General features: G+C 37.1%; 1 protein-coding gene across 1 annotated transcript in view; it reads left to right on the top strand.

The window, feature by feature from the left end:
* The window catches only part of PIBF1 (progesterone immunomodulatory binding factor 1), a 276,844-nt gene that overhangs the window by 213,517 nt on the left and 37,110 nt on the right, over positions 1–26,217 (top strand). The window contains 1 exon segment of the mRNA XM_043990666.1: positions 6,759–6,843. Within this exon segment, the coding sequence (XP_043846601.1) occupies positions 6,759–6,843 (85 nt within the window).

Below are 26,217 nucleotides of genomic sequence, written 5' to 3' on the forward strand. Positions count from 1 at the left end.
ATCAGTTGAGAAAAAAAAATAACAAAAACAAACAACTCAGAATATGGGAGCACAATACTCCTAGAATTAACATTGTATTATGAAATCAAAACCATCTTGCGATGTTTCAAAATTAGATAGATGAATGAATAGAAGAAAATACACATGGAACAATAAAATACAGTGAAATTCAAACTAAGGAAATCTAAATGAATATGAACTTAATATCAATAAGAGTATTATAAAATATAAACTTGATCACATGACTATAAAAAGCTTTTACAAATATTCTCCTTGTTTTAGAAACTAAGTATAAGACACAATCTCAAAAGCATTAAAATCTCTATGAAAATAAACCCATACCATTAATTTCAAAATGTATATATAATAGCATAGAAATCCTATGTAACCTCTGAACTGATATTAATACTCTGAGTGAATTCAGAACACCTTTGATTCCAATATCTAAAATCCCCAATACTCATATCAATACCTTGCTGCTTACTTCTACATTTCTGTAAAATATATACCCTTCCATGGCAAAAGAGGCAGAGTCTTGAACTATGTTGATTGTCATTCTTATTCAGCTTAAGTTTTTCTTCTTTAACCCCTCTATATTGTCTGTCAGTCTTTTCACCATACAAATGCTTTATAAGATTACTAATTAAAGACAAAAGCAGGTTAGCAAAATTATGAACAAAACGAGCATATCTGGAATTTAAAGAGTTTTCTAAGATTGTCTCAAAAGCACAGCCAGGCCGGGGAAGGGCTGAGCCTGAAGCTGCAAATGCAGGTAGAAAAAGTTGAGCATGCGCATCAGATCTCTGGACTTCCCAGGCAGGGGAAGCAATGGGCTTGGCCATAGGAGGAGTAGAGGGTGGGGTCTGGAGAGGAGGGGAGGGACCAGAGCAATTTGAATCAGACTTGATTTTGAACTCAGGCCTGGATTCCTCTTCCCCCACTTTGCCTCCAGGTGCTAGGGAATTAAAAGCTTCTAGAGGGTGGGTCATTGCCTCCAGGCATGCAAAATTAGAGCAACAATTAGTGTTAGAACTGGGAAAAGCTGCGGGAATCTCTTCAGGTTTCTCTGAAAAAGCATGGTTGGGAGAGGGAGAGATATTTCCTTGTGTGAGTAAGTTGCTGGCTCTTTTAACAAAAATAAAAAGAAAAATAGAAAATCCACAAAAACAAAGCATTAACATGATCTTATCTCCCATTTGTCTGGTTAAACAGACCAAAATCAAAAATAGGATAATTAGGGAGTTTAAAAGGTCCATTCGAAAAAATTCAAAGGAAAAACACAGCCAGTACACCAGTACTTAGCAGTTAAAGGGAGAGGGAGGGGAAATTTCTTACCCAACCAGCAGATCAGAAGAAGACTGAGGGTTAGCTTTCCTCTTCGTGGTCAGCCATCTGTTAACGGCTAAAATTCTAGCTTGTCTGTCTAAAATATCTAATGAGTGGTCGCCAATAAATTATAAACTTTAGCAAGAGTTAGACTTTTAAGCATTTATTAAGGAGAATAAGAATTTGGTAAAGAGAGAGAAAAAGGCCTAGATTCCTATCTATTAAAGGGAGAGCACATTTCTAGCTCCGCTCTCCACCAGAGTCCAGAGGAAAGAGAGCGAGACTGAGCGCCAGTCTCTTCCTTCCTCCTCCCACTAGTCCGCGTCACTTCCTGACTCCTGGTCTTGCCCTCAAAGACCTTCCCTTCATGGGCAGAACTCTTCTACAGTAAGTATCCAGCAGGTGGCGTTATTCCAATCGTTACAGGAGATAGGGGCAGCTAGGTGGTGCAGTGGATAAGACACCCACCTTGGATTCAGAAGGACCTGAGTTCAAATCCGGCCTCAGACACTTGACACTTACTAGCTATGTGACCCTAGGCAAGTCACTTAATCTTCATCGCCCCACCAAAAAAACCCAAACAAACAGAGGAGACACCTCTAAGACTGATAGTCCAGCCTCTCATTTATTTTTCCAGCTTACTACATAATCAGGCCACATTAGTCTTAAGTGCTCTTCTTCCTTTAGTTTGGGCAACACCTAAATACTATCAAATCCCAGATTATACTTTGTATTATTAATAATGACAATGGTAATTCATACCATGTAATGCCCTAAGGTTTATAGAACCTTTTTCCACAATAACACTTTGAAATAAGAAATACAGTTATCATCTACAATTTACAGATGAAGAACCTGAGACGGCAAGAAGTTAAGTAATTTGTTTATCATTGTACAGATGTCAAATGTCTCAGGTGGAATTGTAATACATGTTTCTTGACTCCAAGTCCAGAACTTTATACATGGCTCTTGTAAGAGAAAAATTATATATTTTTTAGCCATAAATATTCTTAAGAGGGAAAATGTACGATTCCCTTATTGATTGGATCGTTCTTGCCAGTATGCCTCTTTTTACCTGAGGATTTATGCTCTTAGAGGCTCATAACATTTGAGGCAATCACAAGTTATGTTAAGTAAGCGTATTTCTCTCACTTCTTCAGTTCTTCCATGGATTTCTGTGAAAGGCAGGAAAAGTTCTTTAATGGAAAATTAAGTTCCAACATTATATTCTGTTTTTTGGGAAATAAGTAACAATGTTGCTTGTATCTCAGAAAGACTTCTCCATTTAGATGTTCCATCAGTACCTGCAATTTATCATGTCCTCTATCCTAAACTGCCACCTTCATTTTCCTTGCTATCATCAGTGATAATGCTTTGTTCCCCATTCCCAAGACTTTGAGCTACTTTTTAGTTTTTTTTTTTTACTTTGTCCTTTGCTCCCTACATTAAATCAGTTACCACATCCTGAAGTTTTTTCTTTATAGAATCTCTTGACTTTGCCCCTCCAGTTCTATTTCCATAGTTACCATCCTATTTCTGACTCTTGTTCCCTTACATTTAAATTAATACATCAAACTTTTTGTTGTCTATTCTTGTTTCTCTCACTTAAATGCTAAAAACTTTTAGAATAACTTTTAAACACTGGTTTCTCTTTTCTTTAATAATCTATTTAAGATTTAAGATCTATTTCACATCTGTTTTTCTATAGACAAATCACTTTTGTAGTAGCAAAAGAATGGAAAGAAAGGAGATCCTCATCAAGTAGGAGAAACAAATTGTGGTACTTGAATATAATGGAATATTACTCTAAAATAATAAATAATGACTATGATAGATGCAGAGAAGTATGAGAAGACTTATATAAACTGATACAAAGTAAAGTAAGCAAAACCAGGAAAAAATATACATGACCACAAAAATATAAATGGAAAGAACAATAACATAATTAAAATTCCGTCTACCTTCTCAGCCAAGAACCATACTTCACTTTATTGAAAATATTGTGGCCATTCACAAAAACTTCTGTCTTCTCCCCTCCTCCTCCTCCTCCTACTACTACTACTCATCTCATATCACTCAGATGATTTTTTGTATCTCCATCTCCTTCACATATTTTACATGAAGAGGAGGTCCTTCTCCTTGCCTAAGCAGCACACATGATGCTATTCTATCCTGTCTTCACCAGAAGATTGCCTCCTCTATCATTCTTACTTTCTCACTAACTAGCATGTTATCACTCTTTGTCTGCTGGCTTGTCCTTACTGCCTAGAAATATGCCCCATGTCTCCTCCTTCCTCAAAAAAACCTCACCTGATCCATCAATCTCCATTAACTTTTATCCTCCCTCATCCCTTTTGTGGCTGAACCCCTTAAGAAAGCCATCTACAATAGGTGCCTCCACTTTCTTTCCTACTCTCTTAACTTTGCAGTCTAGCTTCAAGTTACTTCATTCAACTGAAACCGCTCTCTCTAAAGTTAAGGCTTATCTCTTAATCACTAGATCTAGTTGCCTTTTCTCAATCCTCCCCTTCTGAAGCCCTCTTCCTCCTCTGACACTGTCAGGCATCTTCTCCTTGATACTATCTTCTCTCTATGGTTTCTATGACATCACTCTGTCTTGTTTCTACTCCTACCTAACTGCTCCTTCTCCTTGCTGAGTCTTTATCCAGATCATAGCCATTAACCATGTAGGCACCTTCAGGTTCTCTCTTGGGTTCTCTTTCTCTTCTCCCTGTACATTCTTTCACTTGTTGATCTCACCTCCCATGGATTTAATTATCAGATCTATACAATTGACTCTCAGATCTATTTGCCTAGTCCTAACCTCTCTGACTTCAACTATCCACTAGATATGTAAAATTGGATGTCCCATAGACATATTAAACTAAACATGTTCAAAACTGAACTCATTACCTTTCTCCCCAAAACCCCCCTCTAACTTCCCTATTATTTTCAAGAATAGCACCATCTTTCCACATGAGTAACCTAGATGTCATCTTTGACTCCTCACTCTTACATTCTTACATACACAATCATTTATAAATTACTATCAGTTCTACCTTCACAACATCTCTGGTATATGCCTCCTCTCCTCTGACCTTGCAACCAATCTAGTATTGGTGTTCATCACCTCACATTTGCACTATGACAGTATCCTTCTGGCTGGTCTTCCTACCTCAAGTCTCTCCCAACCCATTCCAAATTGATCTTCCTAGAGCACAAGTGACCATCTCTCTCTTTCTCTCTCTCTCTCTCACACACACACACACACACACACACACACACTCAGCAAACTCCAGTGGTTCCCTGTTATCTCCAGGAAAACAAATTATTTATAGCAACTCTTTGTGGTGGCTAAGAATTGGGAATCAAGGGAATGTCCATCAATTGAGGAATGACTGAAGAAGCTGTGATATATGATTGTAGTGGAATGGTATTGTGGTATAGGAAATGACAAACAGGATGATCCCAGAAAAACCTGGAAAGACTCATATGAACTGATGTATAGTGAAATGAGCAGAACTGGGAGGACATTGTGCATAGTGACAGCAGTATTGTTTGATGAGCAATTGTGAATGACTTAACTACTCTCAGCAATACAATGATCCAAGACAATCCCAAGGGACTAATGAGGAAGCATACTATTCACTCCCAGAAAAAGAACTGATAAAAAGAGCACTTGTGGATTGTACATAAATAACCTATCTCAGATTGGTTGATGAAGGACTTCAGAAAGATTAAGATGGATTAGGATTAAGAAAAGGCCATTAGATTTGGAGTGTTTGGTGAGAGCATTTTCAATTGAAGGAAAAGGGTGGAGTCCAGACTATAGAGTTAAGAAGGGAGTAAATGTGCATGGAAGCACTGATTGTAGGCAGCTTTGTCTACCTTCTGCAGTGTGTCTTCCAACCTCATATTTCAACTGAAACTGTTCTCTCTAAAGTTATCTATGATAAAATCTAATGACCTTTTTTAGATTCTCATTCTTGGCATATCTACAACTTTTGGCATTGTCAATAGGTTTTCTTGATACTACTCTCTTCTGATAATCATCATATCAGTATGACTGCTTTTTAATCAGTCTCTTTTGCTGGATCTCGGTTCAGGTCCTTCCTACTAACTGTAGGACTCATCCAAGGCTTTATCCTGGGTCCTCTGTTTTCCCTCTATATTATCTTGCTCAGAAATTTCATCAGCTCCTTTGGATTCAACTGTCATCTCTATGCAGATGATTTCCATATATAATCCACATTCTTATCTATATATCCTGCCTTAATCTCTCTCCTGAGCTCCAGTCTTGCCCCACCAACTGCCTCTCAAACATCTCAAATTGTCTGTCAGCTAGGCACCTTATGTCCAAAACATAACTCATTATCTTTCCCCAAAACCTTCTTCCTTCGCAACTTTCCTATTACCGCCAAAGGTATCACCATCCTCCAAGTCACCCTGTCTCCCAAACTCTGCCACTCTCATTAATACTCACCCTATATATCCAATTTATGTCCAAAATTTCACTTTGATTACCTTTCTTATATATGTTCCTTTCTTTCACCCACCATGCTTGTACAAACCCTTATCACCTCTCACCTGAACTGTTGTAAAAAAAAACAATTTCTAATTGCTCTCCTTGCCTCAAGTCTTTTCCCACTCCAATCTGTCCTTCACCAAGCTGCCATATAATTTCCTAAAGGACAAATCTGACCATTCACCTCCCCTTCAGTTAATTCCAGTGGTTGCCCATTACCTCCAGTATCATCTCTCTCAAGAATTTAAGGCCCTTCAGAACTTAGCTCCTTGCTACCTTTCCAGTCTTGTACTTTACTCTCTTCCCTTTATTCTGTGATCCAACTACATTGGCCTACTTGCTTCTTCTCACAAATGACTCTCCATCTCTGAACTCTGCATTTGAACTGTCTCCTGTGTCTGGAATGCTAGGCCTTCTTAATTCTGACCACAATTGATTGATTCAGTTAAGAATTTCAGTCTCTCTAATTATTGAAGTGGTGATATGGGACTGCTCTCTTACAATGGCTTAGTTACTTGTTTGGGGGAAATGTTTGTATAAGGAAAAGAATAGTTTTAGAAAAGTATTCATACTAACAATGAATTTGTTAAAGAATTCATGCATCAGTTAGATGGTCTTATAAATCATAAATGTCTAGCTGGGTGACCCTGGGCAAGTCACTTAACCCTCATTGCCCTGCCAAAAATAAATGAATGAATAAATAAATAAATAAATGGATAAATTAATAAACAAATGGATAAATAAATCATAAATGTAAGAGCTTTTTTATCTGATTTAAAATTTTTATTATATAAATTTACTTTGTAAAGAAAGGATCATTGCCTTTACATTTTCTGATTTTATATGGTTTTATTGTAGACTTCAAGCAGTATTAGAAATATTGAATATTCTTTTTTTTTTCTTTCAGTAATTTGCATAAAGAAAAGACAGCTTTGGTACAAATTAAGAATCAAATGGCAAGAGATTTGGAACAACTTCTAAGACACCGTGAGGTAGTATTTCTCCCTTTTTCCCATTATTTTTATCCTTTTTCAAACAACTTGTTGGGGGAGTGGGGTGAAGTTGATTGGTGTTTCTGTAAACTGTTCCTACCCCTTGATATCCTTATTCCTGGTACTAGTCCAGAATCTATCTATTAGGTTTGAGGAAATAGGAGTGCCCTTCACCCTAATCTATCTGCAGAAAGCTTATCAGATTTTGCCATAATACCACTACAAAATCAAAAGGAGTGAATTACAGAATTGTTCATCTGATGCCATCCCTACTGAGGGTAAATATTTTAAGGAACTCAAAGAGGCTGTACAGTGAGTTAGGGAGAGCAATTCCTGGTCATAGAAAAAACCTTTGGGGTAAAAAATCCTAGGGTTGGGAATGAGAGTATTTGGACTAGTATTTGACTAGTCCAAGGAAATAGTATATCCTTGAACCAAGATTTCTTCCAGTGTCTTCTACCCAAACTCTCTCCCCCACCCTGCATCTCATAAACTCTATTTTAGCAATTCCTTGCCATAGGAGGGTTTCTCTATGTTAGGGTTTCTTAATGCAGAACCATGGGTAGATTTTAAGGAGTCCTTGAATTTGAAGCTTTTCATATTTTGATAACTATATTTCCATATAATTGGTTTCCTTTGTAATTCTATATATTTTAGTTTAGGCATTTCAAAACATTATTCCAAGAAGGGATTTGTAGGTTTCACCAGATTACCAGAAGAGTTCATGACAAAAAAAATCTATTCTGATTAGCATGAATTTCCAGGGCCACCCACCACTATTACTATCACTGATTTCCAGTGACTCTGCCTGCCTCTACCCTTTTGAGTCTTGATACTGTGTTTATGCAGCAAAGCAGATGTACCTACTGTTTAGAGTAGTTTTGAAGGAAGATTAGTTTTTGTTTTTGTTTTTGTTTTAGTGCAACAAACATTTATTTTATTTTTCCAATTACATGTAAGGGTAGTTTTCAACATTCATTTTCATAAGATTTAGAGTTCCAAATTTTTCTCCCTCCCTCCCTTTCCTCTCCCCTCTACAAGGCATCAACCACTCTGATATAGGTTATATATGTACAATCCACAAGTGCTGTTTTCATCACTTCTTTCTCTGGGAGTGGATAGTATGCTTCCTCATTAGTCCCTTGGGATTGATTATCTTGGATCATTGTATTTCTGAGAGTAGTTAAGTCATTCACAATTGCTCATCAAACAGTACTACTGTCACTATGCACAATGTCCTCCCAGTTCTGCTCACTTCACTATGCATCAGTTCATATGAGTCTTTCCAGGTTTTTCTGGGATCATCCTGTTTGTCATTTCCTATACCACAATACCATTCCACTACAATCATATACCACAGCTTCTTCAGTCATTCCTCAATTGATGGACATTCCCTTTATTCCCAATTCTTAGCCACCACAAAGAGTTGCTATAAATATTTTTTTGTACAATTTTTCCCCCTTTTCTCTTTTTCATGATTACTATTGTTAACTGTTTCCCTCCATCCTATTCCATTCCTCTTGATATTTACTCTATTATCTATCTTCTTTCACCATATGCCTCTTCAAAAGGCATTTGTTTCTGTCTGTCCCCTCCCCCAATATCCCCTCCCTTCTTTTGCCCCTCTCTCTTTGTCCTTTTCCCCTCCTATTTTCCTGCAGGGTTAGATAGACTGCTCCACCCAATTGAATGTATATGTTATTCCCTCCTTGAGCCAATTCTTATGAGATTGAGGTCTTTGAGCCAATTCTGATGAGTGTAAAATTCATTTACTGCCCTGCTCCTCCCCCCATCTCTTCCCCCGCTGCACAAGCCCTTTCCTGTTTCTTTCATGTGGGATTTCACCCCATGCTACCTCTGCCCTTTCCCCTCCCCCAATGCATTCCTCTCACCCTCAATTTTACTCTAAAGATGTCATCATGGGGCAGCTAGGTGACACAGTGGACAAAGTATCCACCCTGGACCCAGGGGGATCCCAGCCAAAACCCGGCCTTAGACACAAGGCAGTCACCCACTGCATGACCCCAGGTATGTCCCACAACTCCAATTTTTTATGGTTCTCTAGGGTCTTGTATTTTAAAGTCAAATTTGCCATTCAGTGCAGGTCTTTTCATCACAAATACCTGAAAGTTCTCTTTTTCATTGAAGTCCCATTTTTCCTCTGAAAGATTATACTCACTTTTGCTGGATATGTGATTCTTGGTTGTAATCCCAATTCCTTTGCCCTCTGGAATATCATATTCCATGCCCCCTGGTCCTTTAATGTAGAAACTGCTAGGTCTTGTGCTATACTGACTGGGGCTCCACAGTACTTGAATTCTTTCTTTTGGAAGCTTGAAATATTTTCTCCTTGACCTGAGAGCTCTGGAATTTGGCTAGGAGTTTTCCTTTTGGGATCTCCTTCAGGAGGTGATCAGTGGATTCTTTCAATTTCTATTTTATCTTCTGCTTCTAGAATATCAGGACAATTTTCTCCAATGATTTCTTGGAAGATGATGTCTAAGCTCTTTCTTTAATCATGGTTTTCAGGTAGACCAATAATTTTCAAATTATCTCTCCTGAACCCATTTTCCAGGTCAGCAGTTCTTCCAAGAAGATATTTCACATTGCCCTCTATTTTTTTATTCATTTGGATTTGCTTTATTGTGTTTTGGTTTCTCATAAAGTCACTAGCTTCCATTTGTTCAATCCTAATTCTTAGGCAATTATTTTCGTCAGAGAGCTTTTTGTGTGTTTGTTTTTTTGGTAAGGCAGTTGGGGTTAAGTGACTTGCACAGAGTCACACAGCTAGTAAGTGTCAAGTATCTGAGGCTGGATTTGAACTCAGGTCCTCCTGACTCCAGGGCTGATGCTCTATCCATTGCGCCACCTAGCTGGCTACCATCAGAGAGCTTTTGTACCTCCTTTTCCATTTGGCCAATTTGGCTTTTCATGCTGTTGACTTTTTTCTCATGTCTTTGCTACATCGCCCTCATTTCTCTTTCCATTTTTTCCTCTACCTCTCTAACTTTATCTTCAGAGTCCTTTTGAGTGCTTCTGTGGCCTGAGACCAATTCATATTTTTCTTGGAAGCTTTAGATATAGGGGCCCTGACGTCGACATCTTCCTCTGAGGGTACACCTCGATCTTCCTTGTCACTAAAGGAACTTTCTATGGTCCTCACCTTTCTTTGTCTGCTCATCTTGCCTTTCTTTTACTTGACTTTTAGCTACTTAAAGTGGGGCACTGTTTCCAGACTGCAGTATCCCAAGCTTAAGAAGTCCCAGGTGGTATGATTTAAGTAAGATCAGGTTCTGATCGCCTGGCCTGTTTCCTGGTCTGTAGATGACCCCAGACCAACTTGCTAATCAACCAACTTTGTGTGTTGCGGTTGTCAGCTCCAACAAGCCTGTGCTTCTCCCTGACCTGGGCCACTGCTACTCAAGCCTACCTCCTGGTTCCCAGCAGGGGTAAAAAACCCAAGTTCTGCCTCAGCACCAGCCAGAGACCCCTGTAATCTCCCCACTGCCAAGGGCTCTCGCCAGACCATGAGCTTAGTTCCAGATGACACTGGTGCTTCAGCTGATTCAGAGGGTCTGGGGGGGTCTCTTTCTCTGGTGAGGCCTTCCTGGAACTGGATCTATGTCAGTGTGACTGTGGGGTTGGGCTTCACTTCTATCTCAGCACAGCAGCTCCCTCCTTCCAACCTTCCAAGCCGTCCTTGGTTGGAAGATGATTTCAGCACATTCTTCTATGGATTTTGCTGGTCCAGGAATTGTCCTATGGCTTTATTTGGATGTTTTTTGGAGCAATTGTGTCATGAGCTCAAGAGCTCACTCTAGTTTTTAAATGTTTTCAATAAAACTGAATATGTAAGGAACTAAAGCTATAGGTTGTTCACAAATACTCTGTCTTTTTGAATGTAAAAAGTTAAGTATTTTCTTTAGGGTTTCAGTCTATATTTGACTAAAAAGCACATTGATAGAGTCAAAATTAAATTTATATTCTAGTCCAGAGGTATCTGCACTCAGACACATGAAACAGATTAAAATGTAATTGAGGGGCAGCTAGATGGCGCAGTGGATAGAGCACTGGCCCTGGAGTCAGGAGTACCTGAGTTCAAATCCGGCCTCAGACACTTAACACTTACTAGCTGTGTGACCCTGGGCAAGTCACTTAACCCCAACTGTCTCACTTAAAAAAAAAAATGTAATTGGAAAATATTAACAAAATAAAAACACAATAGAAAGTAGATAATGTTAATATGTGTTTTTTAAAGTCAATATATGCCGGGGTATCTTTACATACATTTTATTGTTCCCCCTTCTGAGTCTGATACTACTGTTCTAGCCTATACATTTTCTTGTTCTTAATTAGAATTACATTATTCATGAGTTTAAATATTTTTTTTATTTTATAGACTATTGATTTTTTTAATAGAATGTAGGGAAATAGATGTTTGGACATGGAAATGAAATACTCCCAGGATGAAACATCTCCAATAACTTGCTTACTACTGCAAAAATTTGCATAAGAACTTATTTGATGAAGTAGTAGTCACTTAATTTTTTGGCATTTGGCATGAGATTTTCCTTTTAGCCATAATATTCAGTGAACCAAATGCATAACATCTATACTAAGCATTCCAAAGAAAGGCAATTTTTCAAAGTATAATAAATTTTTTTATAGAAACTGTATGTTTCATTTTATTTCTGTGAAATAGTAGTTATTTAGTCTACTTTTCAGACATCTAAGTTAAAGTAGACACTGACCATACACAAAGTTATGAGAGAAACCTTCTCCAGGTTTATGTGAGGTTAAGAAAGTCTCTAAGGGGCCATATTTCCGTATTCTCCTAACCCCATGTAAACTTTCACTTAACCAGTGAAAATCCCTGGTGACCTCTACTACTCCCGCTTCTCTGCCTGCACCCCCCCCCCCGTCATCCTGAGGAAAAAAAGAGGATTGTTGGAATATTTTTCTACCCTGTGATTGTGGCAGATATGCTATACATAGAGAAGTAGAAAGAGTACTTTTTAGGCAAATTAATACATTTGGTAACTGCTGGAATTATTGAAGATAACTATTCTTTTTAATATAAATAACCTTTGAATGCAATTTTCATTTACTCTAAAATTTCAAGAAAGATTCTTTATCATTTTGTTAAATTTGGGTCATTTCATTTAGTGCCTATTAAAGATAACAAATGAACAAGTTTTAAGTCAGTAATTTGAGGGTTAAGTGACTTGCCCAGGGTCACACAGCTAGTAAGTATCAAGTGTCTGAGACCATATTTGAACTCATCTGGTGCTTTATCCACTGTGCCACCTTGTTGCCCCCATTTGCTCATTTTTGTTTGTTTTCTTTTTTTAAAAAAATATAAATATTTTCTTATTTTCCAGTTACATTTAGAGATAGTTTTCAACATTTGTTTTTATAAGATTTCTAGTTTCAAACTTTTCTCCCTCCCTTCCCCCTCCCCAAGACAGCAAGTAATCTGATATAAGTTATATATGTACAATCACATTAAACATATTTCTGCATTAGTCATGTAATGAGAGAAGAATCAGAGTAAAATGGAAAAACCTCAGAAAAGAAAAACAACAACAAAAAAAAACAGTAGAAATAGTATAGTTCGATCTGCATCTAGATTCCATAGTTTTTTTTCTGGATTTGGAGAGCATTTTCCATCATGAGTACTTTGGAACTGTCTTGGACTATTGTATTGCTGAGAAGAATCAAGTCTATCACAGTTAATCAACACATAATGTTGATACTGTGTACAGTGTTCTCCTGGTTCTGCTCATCTCACTCATCATCAGTTCATGCAAGTCCTTCCAGGTTTCTCTGAACTCTTCCTGCTCATCATTTCTTACAGCACAATAGTATTCCATTACATTCATATACCACAACTTGTTCAGCCATTCCCCAATTGATGGGCAGCCCCTCAATTTCCAATTCCTTGCCACCACAAGAAAGAGCAGCTATAAATATTTTTGTACATGTGGGTCCTTTTCCCTTTTTTATGATATCTTTGGGAAAAAGACCTAATAGTGGTATTGCTGGGTTAAAGGGAATACACAGCTTTATAGCCCTTTGGGCATAGTTCTAAACTGCTCTCCAGAATGGTTGGATCAGTTCACAGCTCCACCCAACAATGCATTAGTGTTCCAATTTTTCCATAACTTCTCCAACATTTATTATTTTCCTTTTTCGTCATATTAGCCAATCTGATAGGTGTCAGGTGGTCCATTTGGTTTTTTTGTGGGTTTGGGGTTTTTTTTTTGGTTTTTGGTTTTTTTGGTGAGGCAATTGGGGTTAAGTGACTTGCCCAGGGTCACACAGCTAGGATTTGTTCATTTTTAACAGCACCTATATACCTTCTTAATTAGTGTTGCTTAGCCCTTTTTAGTCTAGATTTTCTTTGCTTAAACTGCAGAGTTAAAGGAATCTCTAGATGGTCTTCTAATGTGATATATTGCCAATCATTAATTCAATGTAAACATAACTGGCAAACAGAAAAATATTTTGGGTAATTCTCAGAAACTCAATATTTTAAGCTATACACAGTAGCAAAGTGTTTTTATTTTACATTTTCTACTTCAACAGTAGCATAAAAAGTCATTTCCTATGTGGTATATTTAAGAAAGCAACAAACAATTTAGATGTTTTCTTAAGTTCTAAAATTATGAGAACTCCGTTTTAAGAAATCATAAAGTATAATGAGACAGTATACTTTATGATTTCTTAAAATAGAATTATTTTATAGTTTTATCAATGAATTATACAATCAAGAAATATTTTAAGTGCCTATTTTATGCCATCTCTATTATCTATTAATTCAATTTTATCTACTATGCATTCCTTCTCCCCCTGTTATCCAAAATTACTAAGTGCAAAATTAGACACTTATTTTCTGATAGCAAAAAGCATACAAATTCATTCATTCATTTAACAAGTTTCAATTAAGAACTTACTAAATCAAGTCCCAGTTTTTTGGGAGCTGGGATTGAGGTCTATTAGATACTTAATAACTACTGGTTTAAAAAATCCAAGAATTTGCGATTTTTTATGATCAGAAACAAAAACTACTTATAATCCAGTAAATTTCCCTTTTTGCCTAATTGCCAGTAACTGGGCTAAATGAGTCCAAACTACCTAACTTGAGTGCCTGAAAGCATCTGACTCTTTTGGCTTTCTTTAGATGAATTTTATTTTATCCATAAATGTCTTGTCTTAATGTTTTCACTCAAAAATCACTTCAGGCCCTTTCAGGAATGAGGGCATAAATCCTAAATGACTGGAGGAAAATGAGATAAAAGGAACGGACCACCTGGCATGTCACATAGAGAAGGCTGTGCAATTTCAGCAGTTCCACTGGAAACTCCTTCCACCCACCAACAGATAACTGTGGTCTAGAACTTAGTAGATAAATAGTAGGGAATTAACTTGAAGCACATAGGAGTTGAGTGGCTTGTCCCAGTTCTAGAGTTAGTGTTGGAGGAAGATTTCAACCCATGCCTTCTTGATTGATTCCATATCCAGCAGAATTTGTCTGCTAGACTAGGCCACCTCTGTGCCATAATATAACAAGACTTTAAATCACATGCTTGCCCAAATTAAAAATTTTTAATGATTTGTGAATACATCACAAAATATAGTACAGTCTTTTACAGTAGCTTCTTTCTTGCTGGTGTTCTGTGGGTTCAGAATTCATTTTTCACTTATTACTCAAAAAACATATAAAATTCTCTGTTTGGCATATAGAGCCCTTCATAGCCTGGCCCCAATAATCTCCCTTTTCTGCTTATTCCATATTATCTCAATATACTCTTCTTGTCAAGCAAATTGACATTCTTACTTTTTTTCATACCTGGCACTCCCAGTTTTGGGCTTTATACTTTTGCACTGGCTCTGTCACCCTGCCTGGAATGCATTCCCTCCTCACCTTTGCCTTTTAGGACCAAGGTATGAAAATCAAATAGAAATGCATCCCTGCAGCACATAATGATTTAGAAAACCACAAATTAGCATTATCTATGTTATATCATATTTTTTATATATTTTGTTAAACATTTCTCAATTACATTTTAATCTGGTTCAGCTGGAATTTTGCCAACTGTCATTAGGCTACATTTTGACCCCTCTGTTTTTAATAACACTTTTTTTTTTTTTTGGTGCGGCAATTGGGGGTAAGTGACTTGCCCAGGGTCACACAGCTAGTAAGTGTTAAGTGTCTGAGGCCGGATTTGAACTCAGGTACTCCTGAATCCAGGGCCAGTGCTCTATCCACTGCGCCATCTAGCTACCCCGACCCCTCTGTTTTAGGATATCTCCTTTCCTTCAAGATTCAGCTAAAGTGCCATTTACAGGAAACTTTTTCTTATCCCCACCAGCTGTGTATGCCTTTCCCTCAAATTTAACTTTTTTTCTGTTTTGTCGATACATTACAAATATATATATACACACACTGTATCTGGTGTGGGGGTGGGGAGGGGGCATATACATATACATAGGTATAATATGTCTGCCTTTCCCTATAAATGTTGTATATGTACTATCAGCACATGTATATACTTAGATGTATATGTATACATATAGATATATGCATGTGTCCATATCTGTATGTAAATATAGCTATATAAATAGTGTCTATACTGCTTCTACCTATAGACTATACTCTCCTCTAAGGCAGGGACTCTTTTGCTTTTGCTTTTGAATCCCCAGGGCCTAACAGTGCCTGGCACTAGCAGGCACTTTGGTGGATGTTGAGTGTTTGGTCTGTGGGTTAACTGACCTATTGAGAAGTGACTCTGGCCGTGGATACAAGACATCAAAACCTAGGTATGAGTGGGTTAACTGGTACAGTAGTACCAGATAGTAGCCAAGTGCTGAAAAATCAAATCCTGAAATAGCAAACCAAGGTTGTGAGAAAGAATAACCCTACAAACAGGCTTAGACATTAGGATTTACCTTACAAACCTGTATTTTGTTTGTGTTTTTTTTTAATAAATATTTTTATTTAAAGTTTTGAGTTCCAAATTATATCTCTCTTTCCCTTCTCTCCCTCCTCCCATAGGTGGTAAGCAGATGTAGGTTATACCTGCGCAGTTATGTACAACATTACCATATTAGTCATTTTGTGCAAGATGACTCAAATAAAAGAAAAAAATGAAAGAAAGTGAAAAATAGCATGCTTCAGGCTGTGTTCAATCAATATCAGTTCTTTCTCTGGAAGTGGATAGTATGCTTCATCATGAGTCCTTTGGGATTGTCTTGTATCATTGTATTGCTGAAAATAACAATTATTTACAGTTCTTCATCAAACATTATTACTGTCCATATACAACATTCTCCAGATTCTGCTAACTTCACTATACATCAATTCATATAAGTCTTTCTAGGCCTTTCTGAAATCATCCTGTTTGTCATTTCTTACAGCACAATAATATTCCATTGCAGTCACTGCAATGGATTGTTTAGCCATTCCCCAGTTGAAGGGCATTCCTTTGATTTCCAATTCTTAGCCACTACAAAGAAAGCTGCTATGCATATTTTTGTAAAAATGGGTCTTTTTCTCTTTGGGGAGATGTCTTTGGGATATAAACCTAGTAGTGGGATTGCTGGATCAAAGGGTATGCAGTTTTATAGCCCTTTGGGCATAGTTCCAAATTGCTCTCCAGAATGGTTGGATCTGTTCACAACTCCACCAGCAGTAGATTAGTGTCCCAATTTTCCCACATCCCCTCCAACATTCAATATTTTCCTTTTTTGTTATATTAGCCACTCTGATGGATGTGAGGTGGTATCTCAGAGTTGTTTTAATATGTACTTCTCTGCTCAGTAATGAGTGATTTAGAACATTTTTTCATATGACTGGATAGCTTTGATTTCTTTGTCAGAAAACTGCCTGTTCATATCCTATGGGATCAGTTGGGGAATGACTTATATTTTTATAAATTTTACTCAGTTCTCTATATATTTGAGAAATGAGACCTTTATCAGAGATACTTCTTACAAAAATTCTTTCCCAGTTTTCTGCTTTCCTTATAAGGTTGATTGTATCAGTTTTGTTTGTGCAGAAGCTTTTTGCGGGGGGGTGGGGGGGGTGGGGGGTGGACAATGAGGGTTAAGTGACTTGCCCAGGGTCACACAGCCAGTAAGTGTCAAATGTCTGAGGCCGGATTTGAACTCAGGTCCTCCTGAGTCCAGGACCAGTGCTTTATCCACTGAACCACCTAGGTGTCCCCTCCATGCTTTCTTAATAATCTTATGTATTGCCCTCTATGTATAAAATCATGTACCCATTTTAACCTTATTTTAGTATATGGTGAGGTGTTGGTCCACCTAGTTTCTGCCATACTGACAAACCTGTATTTTGATCAATGTAGTCTACCTGTTTAAGAGAAGATTTTCAAAGACTTTTGACTGAAAGTCAGTGAAACCTGACTAGAAGGGTTGATTTTGTTAGTAAATAGACTCTGATAACATTTTACCTTTGTTCTTATTGTTAATGCTCTCAAATTTGTTATAAAAAGTTGAGTTGCATTTTAAAACATTTTTAAAGTTTTATATTGTTTAATATAAATATAGCTTGAAGCAATTATAAGGAGAAGAGATTCATATAAATAAAAACTACTTTGTAGGCTTTGAAATTCAGACTATTTCTTTGTAAAGCAAATTATGTGTTCAGGTCTGGTTTTCTTTCTAGAAATATTTCCAATGCCTCATTTTATTGAACATCCATATTTTTTTTCATTAAATGTTTAGGCTCAAGTTTGCACTATGGGGTATATCCTGAACTTTATTGCTCTTTGGAACATATTATTTCATTCCCTTCTGTAATTTTTGGTGGGTGTAGAATAGTCACAAATTATTAGAATTCCCTTTCCTTTTTATTTGAAGGTCTTTTTCCTGAAAGCTTGTAGAATTTTTTGTCATTGGAATTGTTCAATTTAACTCCTGTGTGTCTTAGAATTTGCAGCATCAGGGGGTTTTTTTGTGTGGATTCTTTCTTTTGCTATGTTGGGGGATTTTGTTTGTTCAGACATTCTAGGCAGTTTTTCTCGTATTAGTTCTTATATCATAATGTTCAGGGGGTTTTGACTTGTTTTGTTCTCCTAGGAGAACTATAACCCTGAAACTGTCTCTATACATCCTGTCTTTAAGACAAATATGTTTTGCTCATATGGAAATCATCCTTTCCTTTAATATTATTAGTTTTTGCTTCTCTTCTTCTAGATTGTCCTTCACAGCTATATATTTGCATTCCCAATAAATCAGTTGTTCTCTTTTGTTTCTTTGACTTGCCATTGTGGATTCAAGTTTTTCTGTTTAGATAATTATGTCTATTGTACAGGCTATAAATTCTGCTTTCACAATTCTTATTTCTCTTGTAAATTATTCAGGAACATACTAGTTATACCTTCCACATCACAGGGGTTAGGGGCATGGCACCCACGTGGTCTGGAAAATCTGTGTAAAATTTTTGGCTCTCCCTTTGTACCAGAGAAGTCTGATTTTTTTTTTTTCTGTTTCTTTTATGGGGTGTTTATAGTCCCTAAATATAAAATTTGGATTGATATTATACAATACTATACATATATTTTGTGCATTTCTGAAGTTTCTAAACTTTTTCTTTGTTATCTGCCAGCCTTCACATGTTATCTGCAGCTTCCACAAAACTCCCCCAAAATTCCCATTTAAAATCATTTGCCTTTTAGTGATATATCGAAACCACCGTGGGGAAAGTTGCAGTGTGGAAGAAATAGCTGTACTGTGGTCCCATGCTCTCTTGGGAATCCATGGGGTCCTTTGCCACATCTGGTATTGATTTATTTTTATTTATCTTACAATATTAATTCATAGGTGTCTGGACTGTTTTATTTGATCTGGAGTCTTTATTTCCGTATGCTATTGATATCTTTCCTTTTGTTTACAATTCTTTGCTCAAGATCTTTATCTGAGTTATATTCCTCCTGACATCTTCACTAATTTATTTTTTCCCCTTAGGTTTTCTCATTGCTCATTATCTCACAACAGCTTCCCCTTTGTTGGTGCTGCAGACCTCAAAGCAGTCCCAATCTCCTTCCACATTCACTGGGAAATTCACATTTCTGGGTGGACAGGACTGCTTCCCTCCCCCTCGCCTCCCCCTCACCCCCTCCCCAAGCTGGGTTCCCTCAAGCTTAGTGGTGTGCCACAGGTTTCCTCACCCAGTTCCCTATGTTGCTCTTTTCCCGGCAGAGCTCTGTTTCACCAGTCTTGTTGCTGTCCTACCCAGCTCCTGCCTTTTCGTTTTCTGAGGCACTGTGGGAGGGTGTGGGGTAGCATTGAGTTTCGTTATAAACCCTGGGGTTCACTCGTGCATCCCAATCATACCCTGGTGGAGGGAGGGGGAAAGGATGTGCTGGATGAGCAAATTAGGGGTTAGAAATTTGCCTTCACTGTTGTTGGTTCATCAGATTATTATCTTGTTGAGGTTCTTGGTTACCTCATTAGGAACTGTGGAAGAGGGTGAAATTGCTTTCTCTCTTGCACATAAGTCCTAATTTGAAGAGGTTTGAAAGGTCATGAGGAACAGAGAAAATATCTAGTCCATCTGGTTGGTCACATCCAAATTGTTTCTTTTTAACACTTGAAACAATTCACACATGCATTTATTTACTTGAAGCATTATTTTGAAATTTTATCAATTTTTTTAAAGAGCATTTAACAATTAAGGTAGTGTAGTCTTTTTTAAAAGTATAACTTTTTCAAAGGCCAAAAAGTTACATCTTTTTGACTGCTCAAATTGTACTAAAATTTAAGATGTACTATGAACTTTTTTTTTTAATTTTTTTTTTCAGGCGGGGCAATGGGGGTTAAGTGACTTGCCTAGGGTCATACAGCTAGTAAGTGTCAAGTGTCTGAGGCCGGATTTGAACTCAGGTACTCCTGAATCCAGGGCTGGTGCTTTATCCACTGCGCCACCTAGCTGCCCCTACTATGAACTTTTTATCAGGGATTTCTAATGAGATTTTAAACCAGAGTTCACTTAAGTGGATCATATATAGATACAGATATATCACAGCATCCATTTGAAATTTATTATATATAGTCATACTTAGTTCTAACAAAATGCAGGTTATTAATATCAACTTTGATTTAAATTCATTAATGGAAAACATTTATTGTATGATAATGTTTGTGCATTGTATCTTACACGCTTCCCTCAGTTTCTCTGATAAATGTAACTGATATTAACATAGCATATTATTATTGTTCATAAAAGAACAGTTGTAAAAACTTTCCATTTATCAAATGGCACAACCTCATACAAAAATGTCTTGAGTTTATTATTTTTGTTATACTGTTTATATGTTGTTAATATGAAATTAATTTCAAAGAAATTACTTTTCTTTTAAAAAAATATGCAGACATATATATATGAGATATCGACTTATTTAAAAATTATCAACACATTTTTGTAGTCCTAATCCCTACTATCCTTTTCCAAGAGATAGACAAGGAGTGCATTTAGGGGGGGGTCCTTAAAAACTTATGTAATGACATAGATTTTTATTCTCCTGAAGGAAAAGAATACATTTTACAGCCAAGGTTTTGTTTTGGGTTTTTTTTTTTCCCTATAGTTAGTTAATGTTGTATCCTTTTCTTCCTCATTCTTCATCCCCTCACAAACCAGGGCAGGAATGTATGTACTAAATATTTTATTTCAGTGCTTCCTGCACTGAATGATACGTACTAAAAGCTGTATTACCTAGCACCTCACCGACCAAAAAGCTTTACAAATTGTCATTTCATATATCATCCAAACAAAAAGTTTTTCTAGGAACTCATTTTACTCAAAATAATCATAGAAACTGTTCAGGACCTATATATCTAAGAACAGTGAGAGGATAACCAAAAAATATATTTTCTTTGGTTGGGTTTGCCAGGAGAAGAACTATTCCTCCCATAGTGGGGGCAGTTGCCACAGCTGGGACATTGCCTAGCATCTTGGTTTCAAGGACAAATGCTGCTTTGCTGAAGTTTAGCTTGCATTCCCCTTCACAATCTCAATGATATACCAGCCCCCCATGATATGCTTAGGCCTACTAGAACTTCAGTGCATCAGTTAACTTTTAGTTAACCAAAATCAATCCGTCAACCAATCAACAAATCTTTGAGTGCCCTTTGTACACAAGGAGTTGTGCATAAAAGAATGTTTGGCTAAATCCCAGTATACTAGGTAACATTGCTTTTGCAGTGTTATGTTTCATCTCCAAAAATAAAAATCTGGTGTACAGTGTACTCAGATTCTAAAAAGTGAAGTCATGGTATAATTATCATTCTTTTTGTGCTATGTTTATGTCCCAAGATTCTTACTTCTATGTTCTTTCTGTTTTCTCAGAAAGTTACAGGGACATTTCAGCATCACAAGTAGCCCCTGAGGCAATCTAAATAGATTTCAAAGTTTTCAAACAAATGATGTATTTCTAAATATTTGTAATTTTTTTTTGTTTCATTCTTTACTTTTGAAACTTTTGAATCTTTACATTTGAAACTTACTGATTTTAAATCGAAAAACATACTGAATTGGCCAGTCATTTTTCTTATAAGCATTTAAATGAAGGATATAATAATTTAAGAAATGTTTATATTTAAATGGGTTGCCACTTCTCCCACACATGAATGAATGAATGAAAAGCATTTAATAAGCACTTAATAAGTGATAACATTTTAGAAATACGGCATGTCATATTTTACCAACAAAAATATTTTCATAACAAAGTTAATGTCTCCTTATTTTAAATAATGTGGTGACATGACAACTGAGGTATTTGCTGCATGAACAGAGGTGTCACAAGCACACACACTTTCACACTTTGTTCCCTTTGATAATTTTACCACACCCAAACATATATACTTAGACTTACCATATATATACTTAAGAATGTGGGAAAACCAAGCTCAAGATATAGCAAAGATAAAAGATTTGTATGGCATCTTTAGATGGCAGAAAGAGGAAGGAACCCTCTGATGCCCTCCCAAATTTCCCCTCCAAACAACTAGATAACTGCCTCCAAATTGTTGCAGCAGCTTACCAGCCCTGCAGAAAAGCTCTGTCTTATGTGAATGGGAGAGAAGTGAGGTCCAGGGCTGTAGCAATGGCAGTGGGGCACCTGTGGGGCTGTAAGCCTAGGGCAATCTACCAGTGAGGCCTTGCCCTCTTGCAAACCACAGCCCACTAGGGAAGTGAGCAAGACCAGCATAACAAGGCCTTACCCCATCCCACCAGCTCAGGCCACTGGGGAGCCCTTGATCCCACTGCTGACTAGTAGTGAAGCCCTGCCCAGAGACCCAGCACAAAAATTGGGGACAGTGCAAGGATAGAGTCCAGCTCTCACAGATAAACACCAAGTCACCAAAAAAAGGTATAATAATAATGAGAAAAAAAAAACAAGAAAATGTTTGACTATAGAAAGTTATTATAGGGGCAGCTAGGTGGCGCAGTGGATAGAGCACCAGACCCGGATTCAGGAGTACCTGAGTTCAAATCCGGCCTCAGACACTTAATACTTACTAGCTGTGTGACCTTGGGCAAGTCACTTAACCCCAATTGCCTCACTTAAAAAAAAAAAAGAAAGAAAGTTATTATGGTGACAGGGAGGATCCAGGCATAAACTTAAAGAAGGACAATAGTGCCAAAGTGGCTAGAGGTGAAGTTTCAAATAATAATAATAATAATAATTTAGTCTCAAGTCCAAATAGAATTCTTGGAAGAATTTTTAAATGATTTTTTTTAATTATAGAAGTAGAAGAAAAATTTGGAAAAGAAACGAGAGTAATGCAAGAGAGTCATAAGAATCAGTAGCTCGGGAAAAGTAACAAAAATATTTACCAAGGAAAATAACTCCCTCTCATTTTGTTTTATTATGACTTGATGTCTCACAGAGTCATTAGAATATTCAGTGAGAAAACAAAATTATCATACTTTACAGATAATATGATGTTAGAAAATTCTAGAGAATCAACTGAAAAACTACTTGAAATTATTAACTTTAGCGAAGTTGCAGTATGCAAAATAAACTCACACTGATCATCAGCATTTCTATATATTACCAACAAAGCCCAATGGCAAGAGATAGAAAGAGAAATTCCATTTAAAATAACTGTAGACAATATAAAATACTTGGGAGTCTACCTGACATGGCAAACCCAGGAACAATATGAACAGAATTATAAAACACTTTTCACACAAAGTAGAATCTAAACAACTGGGAAAATATTAATTCCTCATGGGTAGGCCAAGCCAATATAATAAAAATTATAATCCTACCTAAATTAATCTATTTAGTGTCATACCAATCAAACTCAAAAAAAAATAACAAAATTCATCTGGAAAAACAAAAGCTCAAGGATATCAAGGAAATCAATGAAAAAAAGTGTGAAAGGTGATCTAGCAATACCAGATCTCCAACTGATAAAGTGATAATTATCAAAATAATCTGGTACTGGCTAAGAAAGAGTGGTGGATCAGTGGAATAGAATAGGCATGAATCACACTAGAGTAAATGACTGTAGTAATCTAGTATGTGATAAACCCAAAGATCCAAGCTTTTGGAACAAAAACTCATTATTTAACAAAAACTGCTAGGAAAACTGGAAACAAGTATGGTAATAACTAGGTATAGACCGACTGCTATTTCGTCAAAAGTTCCCAGTCTTACAGAACTTCCAACAACTCCCACCTTTGCACTCCACTAGTATAGTCTCAAGAACCTAAGGTCACCTCCATGCCACAATGAGGTAATTTCAGTAGGACATTAGTGGAAATTATTCTAGCACACAATAAAAAATAAGAATAAGCATTTCTAAAGTTGTGGTGGAATAGAAAATCTGAAATGACTATCAGAAGTGCAGAGCTATAAAATCTTAAGGTGCATTTATCTATAAATCATTTAGGATCAGAAACAAGACTTCTGTGATGTGATGATGATTCAGGAAATGATGAGCTGACAGTAATGTGAGGTGCTGCTGCCATAATATAATATAATGGAAGTTACCTCATTTTCATTCCTGAGTCTATAGGTTGATAGGAGGTCATAGGTTGTAGGTTACAGAGCTGAAGTAGGATAAATATGTGAAAGATAAGAAGATGCTCATGGGAGTGAGCCATACATGTCCAGAAGTCACGGGGTAGGCTAGAATTAGAGAGTAGAACAACGAAGGGTTCATGGTGGAATAAGAAACAGAATAGACAAGCCATGGCCTAGGTATGCACAAAAAGGGTTGAGGATCAGAATAAGCTGCTTCTCAGCCATCCTCAGATACTCAACCTATAGGGACTACACATACTAGACAGAGCAAGGAAAATAGTTACAAGTTTAGGAGTGAAGAAGATGTAACCAACAGCAGACCAAAGGAGACAGGGGCTTTTTTGTTTGTTTTGTTATTATTTGTTTGTTTACTTCCCGAGGAGATCAATTAAGAACTAGGAATTATTAAAAGCAGCGCCCTGGATTCAGGAAGACCTGAGCTCAAATCCACCTTCAGACACTTGACACTTCCTAGATGTGTGACCCTGGGTAAGTCCCTTAACCCTCATTGCTCCGCAAAAAAAAAAAAAAAAAAAAGGGAAAAAAAACAAACAAAAACAAGGAATTTTTTTAAATTTAGGGCAAAACAAACAGGAAGAATAGCTGCAAGAAAGAAGTTATGGAAGTCACTTTCTATCTCAGGCCTAGACCTTTTACACTTTTCCTGTTGAAGTAGGAATCAATTGGAATGCATCTTGACCATAGGAACAGGTAATTAGAAGCATAGTATATTGGGAAGAGAACTGGATTTGGCCCTAGATTCATATCTTAACTGCTATGTACTGCCTACCTAACTGTGGCCAGGAGCAAGTCATTTAGCCTCCCTACCATAATCTCCTCATCTGGAAAGTGAGGGAGTTGGACTAGAAGAGTTATCTTTCTTTTTTTTTTTTTTTTAGTGAGGCAATTGGGGTTAAGTGACTTGCCCAGGGTCACACAGCTAGTAAGTGTTAAGGGTCTGAGGCCGGATTTGAACTCAGGTCCTCCTGACTCCAGGGCCTGTGCGCTATCCACTGTGCAACCCAGCTGCCCCAAGAGTTATCTTTAAGGTCCCTTCCAGCTCTGGATTTGTATTCTATGTATTCTAAGGAGCACCTGGTTGTGATATAGAATATCAGGCCAATCCTGATATATATTCTTTGGAATTTTTGCCATAAACTCCCTCTGTAAAAATGCTTGACATGTCTATGTAAAACCCAGGGGCACTGACATTTGAACTTAAATGGTATCATATTCCACAAAATATGTACATTTCTTAGCATCATGAAATGCACAGAAAGTGTTGGCTAAATGACACTGAGGTAGAATGCTGAGCCTGGGGTCCATTGAATCCAAAAATCCAATCCAATCACTATTTCCTAAGTACCTATGCCAGCCACTGTGCTAAGCATTGGAAATACAATTAATTTTTTTTTAATCCCTGCCCTCAATGAGCTTACAGTCTAAAGGGAAAGACAACATACAAAAGGAGTCAGGAAAGGAGGCATCTTGTTCCTTGGACCTGAAACCAGGCAGGGCAGCAGATGCAAATGAAAGAGTCAGGAAGAGCTGAGTTCAGATTTTTCAGACAGTGTGTAACCCTGGGCAAGTTACTTGACCTCTGTTTGCCTCAGTTTCCTCATCTATAAAATAGGCATAACAATAGCACTTACCTCCCAGGGTTATTGTGAGAATCAAATGAGATAATAGTTAAAAGTGCTTACTTAGCACAACGCCTGGCACGTTGCAAGTGTTATAGAAATGTTAGCTATTATTTATAAATCTTTGAGGAACACTCATCTTGATGCTACTCCTATAGTATCTCAAAATATTCAGAGCAGTGTATGTGGTTCTTAATTTTTTCAGAATTTCAATTTCTGAAGTTAACTGGGGTTTTTTTAACTTCATGTGAAAATTAGTGGGGTTTGACCTATGTAAGAGTAAGTACCACTGACACATTATCTGGTTTTTGTGTGTCAATATAATTGAATGTACAATCGAAGATCACATATATAATAAGTATTTGATAATGTTGAAACATTACTTCATTTCTACCAACGGAGCACGTAGTTATTATGCTTGTCTGAGCTATTTTCATCAAGAAATGCTGTCTATGTATCCCCTTGGCAACATCTTTGCAGAGTTTACAACTTTCAGCAACATGTTGGCATCAACTATGCCGTCCTCTTAAGCAGCTGCTGTGCAGCTGAGCTGTTTTAACATGCCACCGCACTATGCAGATAGTTAATATTAAATGACCAAGACATGCGCTTTTGACTTCAAGCGAGTGATTTGGCTCCCTCAGAGAAGCTGTTTAGGACAAAAATATAATCCT

This window comes from Dromiciops gliroides, chromosome 3 (genome assembly GCF_019393635.1).
Source record: "Dromiciops gliroides isolate mDroGli1 chromosome 3, mDroGli1.pri, whole genome shotgun sequence".
In the NCBI taxonomy this organism is placed as follows: domain Eukaryota; kingdom Metazoa; phylum Chordata; class Mammalia; order Microbiotheria; family Microbiotheriidae; genus Dromiciops; species Dromiciops gliroides.